General features: G+C 40.0%; 1 protein-coding gene across 2 annotated transcripts in view; it reads right to left on the reverse strand.

Moving 5' to 3' along the window:
- Positions 1-5,971: 5,971 nt before the first annotated feature.
- Positions 5,972-16,197, reverse strand: part of LOC143040596 (uncharacterized) — a 51,990-nt gene continuing 41,764 nt past the window's right edge. For both annotated transcript variants that reach the window (XM_076211704.1, XM_076211705.1), the window contains exon 6: positions 5,972-10,588. In XM_076211704.1, the coding sequence (XP_076067819.1) occupies positions 6,251-10,588 (4,338 nt within the window). In that variant the 3' untranslated portion in view covers positions 5,972-6,250. The remainder of the gene's footprint in view (positions 10,589-16,197) is intronic.

Genomic DNA, 16,197 nt, shown 5'->3' on the forward strand with positions numbered 1-16,197 from the left:
ACATAGTAATCATGGGCAATTTTAATGCATAAGATATAATCTGGGAAGAAATGATAGTTAAAGGGGGAGATGAACTTTGGTGCAACATTCTACTGAATATGACCAAATACACCCTAACACAATGGGGTAAGGAAAATACTAGATATAGAAACAATGAGGAACCATTGAAACTAGACTTAATATTAACTTCTGAACCAGATATTGTGAACAAAATGGTGTATAAAACACTAATTGGAAAGTGATCATATACTAAGAGTTTGAATTAAAAGAACAAAACAATGTAGATAGGAATGATAAATATAGAGAAGGAAGATTTATGTACAACAAAACAGATTTTGTAAAACTAAGAAAAAATTTCCAAAACACAAATTGGGATAAATTCTCTAAAGAGGAAACAAAGATGGAAGACAAATGGAACATATTCAAAGAAAAGTACAAAGAAGGAATTAACAAATATGTACCAAAAAAGAAACAAAAAGATATTTACATAAAATGTTGGTTTGACAAAAGGTGTAGTGAGGCTAGAGACAGAGGAGACAAAGCCTGGAAAAAAATGGAAAAAAAGATAGAAAAACATCCAAATGGCAAACATATAAAAAACTTAGGAATGAATATGTGAATATATGCAGGAAGGAAAAAAGAGATTATGAAAGGGATATTATAGACAAATGTAAGGATCAACCTAAACTCTTTTACAGATATAAAAATGACTAAAGGATAAGCATGGAATAGTGAAATTGTGTGAAGGAGTTAAAGAATATATAAATGACACAGAGATAGCAGAAGTTATGATCAGACATTTCAGGTCTGTTTTTACAATTAAGAGCTCACAATCTTGGGAAGATGGACAACAAAAAAGATCACCCATGATGAAAGAAATAAAGATAACACAAAAAGAAATAAGAGACCAAATAAAAAACCTAGATGTCAGGAAATCGCACGGACCAGATGGAATTGCAACTTGGATACTGAATGTATAGACAAACTGACAGATAAACTATACAAGATAATTAACTTCTCACTCAAAAAGGGAAAGGTGCCACAAGATTGGAAAGATGCAAACATAGTACCAATATATAAAGGAGGAAATAGGGAAGATCCTACAAACTTCAGACCGGTATCCCTTACAAGCACAGTAGCAAAATTATGTGAAAAGGTCATCAGAAACAAATGGACCAAACACTTGAAAGAAAACAAAATAATAAGCCCCAAAGAATTTGGCTTTAGAAGTGGAAGATCGTGCACCACAAACCTAATCTGCTTTTACTTGAGATTAGTTGAGATAATACATTGTACATTGCAATGTTCTCATGAAAGTAACCTCATATACCATGTGATAACCAGTGTGACCTGTGCAGTTCTGCTCTTAGGAAAGGATGCTCTCACATGCCATGTGATGACTTATACTCATGAGAGGCGTTGCCAATGTGACCTGGGCAATAAAGCTTTTGAACAAAATAATCATCTCAAAGATCACATGATGACTGTAACCTGTGCAATTTTGCTTTCTTACAAAAGGGCTCCCTCACACAGCATATGAGGACCCATACTCATGAGAGGCTTTTCTATTGTGACCTATGTGATGCAGCTTTCTCAGGAAAAGTTGATCTTGCATGGCATGTGATGACCCATACTTCTGAGAGGCCTTTAAAGTGTAACATGTGTGATGAAACTTTTTCACAAGTCACCTGAAATATCATGTGATGTCAGGAGAGAGGCCTTTCCAGTGCAACTTGTGTTATGCAACCTTCTCACAAAAGTGTGATTTCAAGTGTCATACGATGACTCGCACAAGAGAAGTCATTCCATTGGAACTTGTGTATTTCTACTTTCTCACAAAAGGGTACTCTCACATGGCATATGATGACCCGTACCTATGAGAGGCCTTTCCATTGTGGCTTGTGCCATGCAGCCTTCTTAGGAAAGAGTGCTCTCAAATGTCACATGATGGCCTACACTATAGATGAGCCTTTCAAGTATGACCTTGATAGAGCTTTCACACAAAAGAGTGTCATCAAATCATACATGATGACTCACACTGGAGAGGAGTCATTATATTGTGACCTGTGTGATGCAACTTTCTCACAAAAAGCTGGTCTCAAAAGTCATTATGATGACCTGCACATGAGAGAAGCCTTTCCAGAATTGACATCTCAAACATCATGTGCTTACCCACTCTAGAGAGAAGCCTTTCCAGTGTGACTTGTGTGATGCAGGTTTCTCATGAAAGGATCTTAAATATCATGTGATGACTCACACTGGAGTAAGGCCTATCCAGCACAAAAGGGTGTTCTGAAATAGCATGTGATGTCCCACATGGAGAGAAGACTTTCCACTATGACCTGTGCAATGCAGCTTTTTTCATGAAATAATATCAAATGACATATGATGATCAACAAAGGAGAGAAGCCTCTCCACCATGACCTGTGCAATGCAGCTTTCTCATGAAGGGGTAATGTCAAAAGACATAAAATGATCAACATAGAAGAGAAGCCTTTCTAGTGTGATATGTGTGATGCAGTTTTCTTGTGAGATGCTTTGAAAAGTCACATGATATCCCATGCAAGAAACTTTTCTAGTGTGACATTACTTTGTACATTTCTCACTAAAGACTGGAACTGTGTAGGGAGATAGTCATTAGATTCAAACTTAGATCCATGAGATTTGAGGCAGAAATAAATGTGGCTACAAAGTTTTTTCAATGCAGATGTTCTATTTGAACTGTATGAAATTGCTATGATTTATTTATGATTTATCTAACTGCTGTGGTAAGAATCACATTTCATGGTTTGTGGGGCTGGTACCTGTTTGGACCTCAACCTTGGTGGTCCTGAATTGTTCATATGTGAACTGGTGGAGTAGTTTTTGTGAGTGTTTTATAGGATTCAATTTACATGTATTGAAAATGGATTTAAGCATGAATCTGATGTGTTATAGAGACAGTGGAATGCCACTTGATCTGTACAAAACAAATGTATAAATGAAATAGATTAATTACAGTAGCATCATTTATTAGTATTGTGAAACTTCACAATAAAACAAAACTGAAAAACTGTTTTGTTACAATACCTAAATGCATGCCTTAGACCACACTCACCTTGTCACTTGTTGTTTTAATCCATATCCATGATATGAAACACACTAGTGTATTTACCTTATTGTAGTATTAAGGAAAAGAACAATGCTCATTGTGTCTAGTCTCCTATTCTCCAATTCATGTACAGTTCCAACTTAATGTATATCGTCGATTTCCAATTATTATATTTAGATTTGAATTCGTGTATTGTTCCAGCCTAGGCTATATCACCAAAACTATTGCAAGTATTCGGGGATCTATACAGAAAATGTGTTTGCATCATTTAAACATGTAGTCCTCCTAAAATTGTTCTCATTGCTGTAAAGCTCTTTTATCCTTAATCAAGAGATCTCATCTGTCAATATAATCTATCCCCAATGGTGACCTGAATACTGTCATCATATAATTTCTTTCTCATTGATCTTGGTAGACCCAGTGCTTTTAGTCATTCTTCATGTGGTTTATCTACCATACTGTGCATCAGTTTGGTTGCAGCCCATTGCATTCTTTTGATCTTGCTTATATCTTTCACTGTGTGGGGGCCATATCATTGCTGCATATTGCAATATTGGAAGAATCAGGATTTCAATAAGTTTTTTCATCATCTCTTCATTCATAAAAGTGAAAAACCACATCAACTTTAATCTTCTGCAGCAGCCCATACATCTTCCCCACAATCCTGCATTTATGTCTGTCAGGTAACAGGTTGTCTTTTATCAGCATTCTTAAATCTTTCTCCTCTTTTATATTTGTAATAGGCTCACTTGCCAGGGAATAGTTTAAAGATTTTTTTTTCTGCTATTGCTTATTTCCAATACTTTGTAATTTTTGGTATCTTTTTGCAATAACTTACAATCCTCCTTGTTTTTATCTTTTCTCGTAAATTTTGTGTCATCTGCAAACATGTTGACATACCTTGTTGTACCTTCCATCATATTAACATAGTCATAAAACATTATTGGGTCAAACACTGAACCTTGTTGAACTCCACTTGTTACCACAATCTTGACATCTTATCCTTTACTTCTGTCTTCATGTAACTTCCCTTCAAAAAATATATGACATGTTTGCCATGATGTACTTCAAATGGATTATTGTATGTCAGAAAAATGACATGAAAATAGCTAGGATGTAGTAGAAATACACTAAAATAGGGTTGTTAGTCATAGGTATACCCCAAGACTAAGGCACAAAGCCCGTGGCATCAACCTAGGAGGACACAAAGCAAAGGGATGTGTGACTTTCTGTGTTGGTGCCAAACCAAAAGCTCATTAAGGAAGATGGCATCTGGTGGCGCTTGGAAGTAGTGCCAGTATGAATTTGACTGTTTACTCAGATGAGAAATAGATTACGTATATACCAAAGGCTTTTTACCCCTTATAAGGGAGGTAGAAAAAAAAAAGGCATAAGAACCACTCCCACTCATTCCATCCCTAACATACTCACTCCCCTCCACTCTCTTACCTCCCTCTTATCTTGGCACCTCCAGGATGACGGGTCATCCCTACATCTCACCCACTGCTTTGGGTCAGAAGCAGTGTCGCAAGACACAGGACATCCACAGCAAGGCTGTCTCATTCATTAAATCGGCAAACCCCCTGTCCCCTCATGCAGAAAAGGAGAAGATTGGGAGATATAGATATGTAGCTGATAAGTATTTGTATGCCTTCCTCGTACAAAATAAAAGTGAAGTGAATGTGTGAGGACAAGCAAATCGGAAAAATGTAGGTTAAATGTGTAGAAATTTGTGGCATATATGCCCAACAGTATCTGCAAGTGCCCTATATTTAGAGGGTTAAGCACCATTCAAACTCATCCCCTCGCTAACACCCTGTTATACTCCATAGATGTAAGTAAAAGAATATATATACTTCATACCTCATGCTTGTTCCTCCCTGGTGAAATGGGAATATTCTAAAGAAAGAGGGTAAATAAATCACACTGAGTGGATTGGTGGAATTGTCTAGATTGGGACAGTCCATGACAAGTCCATTACAAGTCCATTTTAATCAGTCCAATTTAATCCATTTTCTCCAGGTCTCTTACAGGAGATAAACCTGTATGTCTTTTTTTTTCTTCTTTATTTTTATTTTATTTTATTTTGATTTTGCCTTTCTTTTGCTTTTTTTCTTTTCTTTTCTTTCCTCTTCCTCCATCTGGATAGAGGGGTCTCATATCAGTATGCTTTATCATTGCAACTTGAAATTCAGCAGCAGACATTAGGTCTCCTGTTGGCTATATGCCTGTTTTGATATTTAGCCAGAGTTTGTAGTTTTGTAATATCTGAAGATAGTTACTGATACTGGTTTTGAGTGCTTAAAAAGTGTTGAATTCACAGATTCCGCTTTATCAATAATAGCAAATTAGAGGACCAAAGACAGATCTGCAACCGACAACATCCTCATCTCCATCCGGAGGGGGTTGACTCTCATTTGTTTCAACTGTATTTTGTCAACTTTTTAACTGAGCTGTAAGCCACACCAGTACAATACAGACTTCATCAGAAACCCCCAAAAATCATCCCAACAGAGAAATTACTCCCAAGACAAGTAAGACTTGCCCTGGAACAAATATATTCAGGTCAATACACTTCACTGAAACAGTACCAACAGAGAATTTGTATGGCAACAGACTCCAGTTACTCCAGATGCTTCCGCCATACAGAAGAAATAAATCATCTTACATCCACTGTCCTACTCACATCTTTACTGTATAATACAGGGGCTAAGCCGCCCAGTGGACATGGCAACAAATCTATTGCTAGAAAGAAGATTGAATGGAATGATTGATTAAAAAAAAAAAAAAAAAAAAAAAAAAAGAGATTGACTATTAGTGAAATTAAATTACTATTTTATATCATATAGGAATGTTTATGGGAATTTATTAAAAGTCAGATAAATCTAAGACATATATTTCATGTATTCATACATTTAGTCATGATTTCTTTGGAAATGTCTTAATCTTTTGACAAGCAATATGCAGTCTACTACTTCATCCAGAATTGGACTAAAAGATTGTCAGATTGTAGAAATTCATGGTGATATTTAGAGACTTAAAAGTAATGAAGTATTATAAACACAATGTTTGACTAGGTATAAGATGAATAAGAATATGATAGTGATATATATACACTGAGATAAGCTGGAATGAACAGAGCTCACTTTTGTCCCAGAATCAGGGTAAGAAACTCGCCCGTGAATGAACGAGTGATGAATTTGTCCTTGTGGAAACAAGGCTTGTTCTGCAGTGACCATTAGGGCTGTTGCGAGGTACTATCATGATGTTTCCACCTTTACCATACAACACTCCATCCACAGTTCCCGTGGGATGTAAAGAAGGATGTGGATTGATGGAATTTCCAGGGGTGGAAGAGCTTGAATCACCTGTGATCACTGAAAGGAAATCTCTCCATAATCTGTTGGCATTTCTTTCCCTTGCCACATGGAAGATGAATATGAAGAAGCCTTGTAAAGTGTTGAATATGCAAAACAGGTAAGAAAACACAATCCGTGCATCTTTGATAGCAAGGATTCCAAATATCCAAGTGAAACCAAGAAGAATGAAGACACAGACAGCCATACTGAGTTGATTTAAAAGCAACTCACGTTCAGGCAGGGTTGAATTGATTCTTTCACGACCACACATAGCTCCATGAAGGATTAGCATAAAGAAAATCATATTGATTCCCATAGTTAAAGCTAATATGGGAAGAAAAGCATACTTAAAGCCAGTTGCAGACATCCAACATATTTTCTTGCCTTCTTCAAGGTCACTGTCATACAACTCACTGTCATAAACAAGAAGAACAAGTATGGGTACAACTGGAAGGCCCCAAGCACATACTGAGGCTTTCCAAATAAACCGTGGGATGTAGGTACCCACAACCTTGACAAACTTCAAGTACTGATGCACAGCCTCAGCCAGCATCCATCCAAAAGAAGCCAAGATAAAGTAATGGAGAGCAACTGCTACACCTCGACACAAGATGCTGTTCCAGACTTGGTCTATGCCTGCCAAAAAGATGACAAGTGTGCAAAAAACTGCAAATGATAAGTTCACCAAGATTTTGTTGCTTAGTGACCGTCTCCACTTTTTGAAGATGAAAAAAGTGGTGAACACTAACAGGAGGCTTGCAATGGACAGCAAGCAACCAATGATGGTAATGACGTGGAGCACAATAGCATGGTTTTCAAAATCTCCAATGTCATTATAGTTGATCAGCTGTGCAAAGCAAGTAAGGTGATTGCACTGACAGTGCTGATGTCCACTTTTAGTTTCTCCACGATATTTGCAGCCTTTCTCTGACCAGTTTCCTCTTCCACCATTCCCCTGAAAATCCCAATACACACATCTGACATCCTGTCCTTTGTGAATAGGTTTGAACAAGATTTCTACTGGTTCAGTCAGGTTGTTTATTTCAATGTCTTTATATGTAGCCATGATGATTTGGCTGTTGATGACATAGTTGTCATCTGTATTGTTATCCTGTTGGAAAAGATGGTTATTGCGGTATACAGCAAAGGTCACCTTGACTTTCTCCTTTTCTATAATGGTTTTTTTCTTTTTAATGCTTGGGTCTTTGAATACTTTAAAAGTCAGTGTTTCAGGGAGAATGAGGGCTGCATCTGCATCAATGTAATCAATTTGAATCCCTTTGGTCAAGACAGATGTCTGATCCTTTCCTGTTGATTTACTCGACATGTATCCAATGACATCAGAGTCTTTATCAAGATTTATTCTATCTACAGACAAAAAACTTTTTGAGGAATTAGCCTTTTCTTTGCCATTTACTTCAGGCATGTGAACATCAAAAGTTAACGTTTCAAAGGAAGCAAGAAGTAAGCTTGAGGAGTTGAGACGTTTTTGCACGGATTCTATCCTGTTTGGCTCAACACCCATGACATTGTTCATTGTCTGTACAATATCATCCAAGTCAAGATTACTAACTTCAGCTCGATTTGTTAAAGTTTTGAATGTAGATGACACAAAGTGAATATCGATTGCCTGTAAGATATTGCCATTCTCTGTAAGGTTCACTAACTGTGCAGTGAGTTGTTCTGGTGGCTCATTACTTTTGGTCATACTCCACAACTCTCTAGTCACATTGGTAGGAGTCCCAGCACACTCTCCCTCAAGGTTATCCCAGTATAAGCCATCCATGAAGTTCCCCTGACACTTCATTGTCACTGGGTTTCCATCTGAGGTGATACAGAGCTCGTTCGGCAGCACCACTTCTCCAGTCAGGGCTCGAGGCCAGGTTAGGAATTTTTTATATTCATCAGATGTCTCATTGTGAGGACACTGGACAGTACTTCGAAAATGAATAATGGTAAAATTGTTTATGGTTGTATTAGGAACTAAAATGTTTGTTATAGTTTCATTGTAGATTTGCTCTTCAGATATATTTCTGCCTGTGGATCCATTTCTTATATGTTTTAGTTCCAGATGGAAGTCAATGAACATCCCTTTATCTCCACCCACATCAGAATAAAATACATTTTTAATCATTACCTTGTAGTTTTTATACTTTGGCCTCAAATATTTTTTCATGGAAGAAGCGGGACTGGAATTAGGATTAGTGGAATCAAGCTTGGTATTGTGTACCATGTATGTACTGTCATGGTGAGCAGGGTCATAGTTATTATGTGGATCATATATCCGTACAGCAAATGTGTATATTTGGGGCATTCTGAGCAGAAATTTGTTAGATTTAATTAACATGAAAGGTGACCAAGACCAACCTTCGCACCAGTGATATCCTTGTTCCTTAATAGAAAGTTCATACATACAGTTGTCATCTTGAACTTGTGAAGGATATATCGGTTGACCATTAACAAAGCAAGTCAGTCCCCTAGACTCATCAAAATATTCTGTATTATCAATTGAAATACACATATTTTTTGAAAGAGGATTTTCAGGTTTATGTAAGTTAATTTTCACCTGTTTTGGTTGTACTGATTTTTCACAGACAATATTACTCTTTGTGTTTGTAGGCGTTTCCAGAGCCCAACCGTTTTCAACCATTGCTCCATAGCGATTATTATAGTTTACTCCAGGAATCCAATCAATAAAATCCTTTACATTATCAGGGGTAATGATATTTCTATTCAATGTGTCATATTTAACATTAATCCAGAAAGAGACGTATGTTTGCTTCTGTAAAGATTCATAGACTAAGTAGGAAAATCCAGAGGTAGGGAGTGGAAGCTCTGCGCCTTTGCTTTTACAGAATTGTTCTGCTTCTATCCACGTAGAGTTGACTGTCTCTTTAAACATCTTGAAACATTTGTTATGTTGAAAGTGAAGCCCTGAACTCAGCCATCCATCTTTACATATTTTGCTGGATTTTATCACATTTTCTGACCCAAAAGGCTTAATAAGAGTCACAAAGGGGATTTTCCTGTGACATGGTAGTGTGTACAAAGACTTGCTGGTCAAATTCAATGCCAAGCAATTTTGGCCTCTCATTGGGTGACCCTTTTCCCAACTTACATTGCTAAAAGGAAACTCGGACTTGTTTGGTCCTACATGTAGAAAAGGACTGTGCCAGTTTGGTCTCTTCACTGGTAACCACACAAGACCATACTGTGTGGGGTTTGCTATTTTCTGAATTTCTTCCTTGTACAGTTGTTTTATGTGTTCAAATACAGACTTGAAATCCTTTGGATCATCAATTATGCTTGTTTCCTCACCTGTTTGGAAAGCTTCCTTAAAACCTTCTTCCCACACCATTGGATGCACAAATTTGACACAGAACTGGTTGGCAACTCCTCTATAACCCCTCGGGCACATGTCTAAATGACTGCAAGCTGAAGAATTAAATAGTTCATACGATGCTCCATGTGTATAGTTCCATTGACAATATCCCCATTTCAAAGTATCTTGATATGATTCACAGCGATATTTTTGAGGTTCTGAAGGGTATAGAGGTTTTCCAGAGTCACTTTGGTCCCAAGCCAAGATATTTCCAAGAGGCAGAACCTGGTTCTCACTGAAACACGTATGGACCTGCTTCATCCAAGAGGTCCTCTCGTAATTATTCTTATTGAACATAGTTTCAATTAAGTCTTGTCTATGTTCTAAAGCTATAAATTCATTAAGATTTTTTTTTGGAATGTGAAGATGGAATGTATTTATAGTGAGAACTTTTTGAGACTTGTGTTGTGTGACCCTCTCTGCCTGAATGAGATCAGCAGGTATATCGTAGACATTGCTAAGTTTGAAATCATAATGAAGAGCATTGCGTAATCTTTTCAGAGAAGATTTTGTGGTACTGTTTATTCTCTCATATCTGTAGATCTTGATAACATATGTCTCCCAGTCACTAAATGTCACTAACACTTTATTGCTCTGCATCATTTTGGTGGATCCTGGTCGCCAGGTCTCGCACCAAAAGGTTCCTTGTTTCACAACTACATTGTTTTGTTTGCCCTCTATAAAGGAGACACGGGTGGAATCATAGACTGTAGAGGGCTGAAGAGCATGTGTCTTGTGGTTAAGGAAGACACCATCCTGTAAAGGAGAAAAAAAAAAAAAAATATTAGAACCAAACATAGATAAAAGTCATTAATGCACATATTTTTGTTGCTTGTAATTCATCAGTACCTCTAACCTTGTGGACAATATTTCACCAAAGAGATGATCTATTTAGAGGTGATAAAGAGATTTAAGCAGGGATGATAGAAATTGCAAGGGTAGAGATTATTCTCTAAGCATGAAAGAATCCTGTGACAAGCCCATATGGATGTTACTAAATTCTTTGAAGCATTATTTGATTGGTTGTTATGGACTGTAATTTATCTGTGCTTATATCCTTTTGGACAATATTGTGTCGCTGTCATGCATTATCTTATATTCAAGGGCATTTATAATTTTCTTAATAGTCTTCTTTTCTGTAGGAAGCTGTGGGGAGATGATGGATGTGTTAGTATTTTGTCATGCAGGATTTGGTGTAGAGGCAGTGCTATTTTAGGGGGTAGGTGACAGTAGGTGGTAACTGTTCGGTGTAGTGTAAATTGGGCAGTGGAGCAGTATGTGTGATACTATGAGGTTAACTTTATTTTTTCAAATGGGAGTTCCACTGTATAGCATGGTGTATTATTTAGTTTTATGTGTTGTTTTGGGTTGTATTTCTTTGGTGGTTGGTACAGAATTTGTTAATTCAAATAGGTGCTGGTCAGGATTGGATATGTATTAATTTATTTCTTTGAGTCTGATGGAGGCATTGGTAGATCTAGAGATATATAGATTTCATCTTGTATGTTATTGTTACTCCCGAGACTGTCTGGCCAAGCAGTCCTGTCTCCCTGGAGAATGCCATGGCTGAAATGGGGTTTTCTCACAAATCCCTTATATAGTGTATATTGTATTGTTGGCATACATAATTGTTTATAATGCAGTCTTCCATAATGTATTGTATAGTATGGGGTGAAGTGTTGCATCCTGGACAGTTATCTGCAATGCAATCATCCAGCCTCTTCTGGTAGCTTAGAAGGGCTGGATGGTGACCGCACTTCAGTCTGGCCAGGTAGTCTGTCCATTCAGGGGAGAGAGGATTCAGAGGGATGGATATCAGGGGGTCTGGCATGCAGCACTGTATTGTCTTTCAATTATTTGAAAGAGCAGTGAGTGATATGATTATGGATATGCTTCTGGAGGCTGGTATCTTGTAGTTGAGGAGGAAGAGGAGAGAGTATTTATGTGTAATATAGATATTTGTTGTTTTTGACATTTTTTTGTCATGTGTGGGAGTTCTGCGATGTAATGAATTTGTTAATTCACTGTGTTTGTGGAGGCTGCACCAAGTGTCTGTGTGCCTCTCATGTGAAGGTGATCCTTGGCTTTCAGAACTTTCATTTCATGGTGTAAATGATCTGTAGGTGTTGTATTTGTGCAGCCTCTAATTGTCTTTAGGGCTTAGTTTTGTATGATCTGTAGGGTGTTGTGGTGTGTCTTATTGAGATTAGGGGCCATGCAGGGCTCACATAACTTATCAATGAGCATATTGTATATTGTATTGGAAGTTTCTTTGTTTTGTCTGAATATTGTTCTTGTAATTGGTTTAAGTGCATTGTTTAGGTGTGCATTTTGTCCTTATGTTTGTGATGTGTATGAATGACATGGATGTATCATATGTAATAGATTAAAGAGTGTGGGGAATAGAACTGAGCCCTGTGGTACTCTGTTCCTAAAGTTTCTGATGTGTGATGATTGGCCATTATATGATACATAGGTCTGGCCCTCATATGGCAGTGTTTTTGTCATGGGACTACTTTGCAACCCCAAGAGTTAGGGGCCAAAAAGGCACAAGAAATCCCCTGCCACCTGCTCTTATGCAGGTGGCACCAATTATCTTGTATATTTAATGCTGAGATTGTAGTGGATATTGTGAACAGGGGGGAACCATTTTGATAAGGGGAATTGTTTGTTGATGTTTTTGGGGTGGGGGGTTTACTGGTGTGGTAGAGTTGATGTACTACATTATGGCTTCTTATGGAGAGTTAGAGGTTTTCTTGGAGTGGAAGTGTTGTAAGTCTTGGGGTCGAAAAGGGAAGGGGATGAATGATTTTGTGGCTGAGTTGTAGTGGACTGGGGAAGGTGGGTGTCGGTACTGAATGGTCTTGTACTCTTCTTTGAGTGGTATGAGGTGTTGAATAGGTTATAGTTCAGGGTTTTAGTGGGATGGGTGAATTGGGGATTGTATTTGAGGTGTTTTGGCTTCTGATGAGTTAGGTGTGTGCAGTTTGGCTGTGGGCTTTCATGACTGGTGAGGAGGATGTAGGGATTTGTACAGGGGATTCTTCTACTATGTGAGTGGTCTCTCTTGGTGTAGTTGTTTAAGGGGACCTATTACTGGTGGGGGGGTTGGCCTGACGAACTGTAGTTCTTCTGTATAGGTGACTCCTGATCTGTTCATCCTAGATCAGTTGTTCTCAACCTGTGGTTCATGGAAGGAGGGATAACACCTTGGTAGGAGAACGGACTCCCTGTTCTACTTCGCGTGGTCTGAATACCTTGGTCCCCACATTCACCTGAACTCTTATGGATGTATGGCTCCTTGTAGCTGCCTTTGAGTACAGCAGCGGCCACATTCCAGGTAACGGCGTCGCCTCGCCTACCAAACTACGTGCGGGTACCCGTCTGGAAACCTCTAGACGGGGAAGGAGGCCATACTCCTCAACCCTCTCGTGCATCCCCTAGCCATGGGTTTAATGGCAATCTAAGCTAGGTACGGTATCTTATCGTGGGCTCTCCAACAGCGCCGTATGGGAGGCGTCTCTATACAGCGGTTCCTCAAACCCTCTTTGCAGGTTCTGGCCACCCTCTGCTCTGCAGCCGCTCGCAGCCGCCGGTCGTCCTGACATCCATTTTGCCATCAGTATCAGCTGTGGGAAGTCAACATAATGGTATGGAGGACTGTCCACCTGTCTTATCACCATAATCTATTCATCGTGCAGGTTTTCTCTCCCCTTTATCCCAATCATTCTCGATCTTTGTCAACCGTCTTCTGCGGGAGAAAGGAAGCAACACCGTGGTCTCAATGCCGCCTTCGTCGACCTGGCCAAGGCGTTCGACACAGTCAACCGGACCCTTCTGTGAAGCGTTGCTACTCCCAAGGTTCACCAGGACCCTCCAGGAATTCCACATCAGTATGCTTGCTCGCGTGGTAGTCGGAGGTCAGGGTCGGTGCGAAGCAGGGTTGTGTTATTGCTCTGTTCATTTTGAACATTCACCTGGTAGCTGTGACACTTCTCTATCGGCACCAGCTCCACCTAGATGATGGCGTCACCTTCCAGTGCCGGCTCGATGGCAGCTTATTCAACCTGCGGTGGCTTCAGGACATGACCAGGACAATCACTCTCCGGCTCTGTGCGCCGACGACGCTGCCTTCATCAGCCACATGGCAGAGGGACTCTAGAAGACCCTCTCCACCGTGGATAATACCTGGATCAGCACCAGTACAAGGAAGGTGGAAGTTCTTTACTGGAGTGCGGCTCTTGTCGACCAGCCTTATCCTGTACCCTTCCCTGTAGGGTCGGAGGACAGCAACCAGGCCCACAGCTGAGTCTACCACGGCAGCATCTTGTCATCCTAAGACATCGACGACGAGATCCAGAACAGAATCCAGCTCGCCACCAGCGTCTTTGGACGACTGTCACATCTGATGTTCCTAAACCGTGACATTACTACCTCCACCAAGGTTGTCATCTACAGGGCCATCTGTATCACCACCCTGCTGTGCGGGTATGAGGCTTGGGCTGTGTATCGGGACCACATCAGAAGTCTCGAAACTTTCCACACCCGGTGCCTTTGGCGGATCCTTGGGCTCAGCTGAGCTGACCATCCTCCAGTGTGCCGGCTGTGTTGATTACATCTGTCGAATAGACGAGAGCTGAATCCCCCGCACTCTGTTTTACTTTAAACATGCAGTTGGTCACCACACCGTTGGAGGGCAAAGGAAGAACTCCAAGGACCAAAGAACGACAAGGCGACCCTTAAGCGGTGTGGCATCCCTCCCTCCAACCCAGAACCGCTCGCCGGTGATCTAAATACGTGGTGTTCAACTTGCCAACAGGTGGTGGCAACCTTTAAGGCGTCGCGAACACGTGACCGAAAGGAGTGGACGACACGAGCGACTAAACCGAGGTCCGCCGACGGGTGACGCCGTTTCATGTCTAATCTGTGGCAGACGGTGCATCTTGGAGTTTGGGCGACACAGCCACCAGAGAAACCGCTAGGGCCGCCGTCTCACCCCACTATAAAGGGCCATTTACACAGTCAAACAGTTTGACAAACCCGGTTTGTCAGACAAGTGTTTGAAGTTATGTTTGACCGTGTGAATGGGATATTTGGTCGTCAAACACGTTTGTCGAACGTGTTTGACAACCAAATACACTATTCACACGGTCAAACATCACTTCAAACACTTGTTTGACAAACCGGGTTTGTCAAACCGTTTGGCCGTCTAAATGCCCCTTAAGAAATGCGTCCTGGCTTTCTTGAGACATGTATTGGAGTGTGACTTCATATCATTGCTCATGCATGAGGAAAGATGACATAATTTTGATGGATTCCCGTGAGCATGGAGCTCTTGATTCTAGTTCTAAGGTTAGAGTGCCTCTTCGGGGCCACAAACTACGGGAAGTTCCGCATTAATCTTTGAGTTCGTTGTATACTCCTGTGGGGCATTTCTTTGTTTTCAAGTCATTACTGGTAGATTTCAGGACCAAGAATCTTGGGTAGTCCAAATCCGGGTATGGATCAAGTTGGTTAACAGAGTTGTGTAGACTGAGGAATGCAATATTTCTTGGTGGGACCAGGGTTGTAGTTGTTGATTGTGTCACTTGGGTCTGCTGCTCATGACGAGGGTAGGTAGTTGTTCTGGTGTTAACATTGTTCCTGAGTTCGCGGGTGGACATCTTCGTGTCGCTCACTGGGAGGTGTTGTGTTATATAAAAACAGTCCACAAGACTATAAAATTAACCGAGCAAGTGAGACGGTCTGCCCCACATCTTTAATAACTCTTATTTCCTTCCATTTCACTCTTTCCTTCGACTAAACCCCAAAATCCCCCACTCCCTCTCCCCATCTTATCTATCCTGCCTCTAAAAGGTGTTGTGAGGCATGGCTGGAGTGCAGTAAAGGAACTTTGGTTTTGGGAAGGGTGTTGTTGTTGTTTTATTGTCAGTATTTTTACCCCCACTATGGTTGACCATGCTCATGGCTGTTCATCATCCTGGTTAGGTGTGGGGAGGCCATGTTTTCTAATTTGTTCCCCATGTAGGGTGAACAGCCGAACAGGGTGATCCTGAGATAGAGCTGCTCAGTTGCAGCTCAACAGCAGCTATGTTACTCCCTATTTTACACAGGACAACCACTGAGCCAACACTGATTGTGTGAATTGTGACTAACAGTGGTATTCTTAATTTTTTCCTCATATAAATCTTATATAAATCCTTGGAAGGGAAAGATTTATATAAGGATTTTTTTAAGAATACCACCGTAAGATTCTTACGGTAGTATTCTTAAAATGAAGAAAACTTTTTTTCCTGTTTCAAATGGATTTCATCATCCACATGAAATTGCCATTTGCACAAGATGACATAGATTTTGTTTCGCGC

This window comes from Oratosquilla oratoria, chromosome 29, assembly GCF_046742065.1.
Source record: "Oratosquilla oratoria isolate Oo_2021 chromosome 29, ASM4674206v1, whole genome shotgun sequence".
In the NCBI taxonomy this organism is placed as follows: domain Eukaryota; kingdom Metazoa; phylum Arthropoda; class Malacostraca; order Stomatopoda; family Squillidae; genus Oratosquilla; species Oratosquilla oratoria.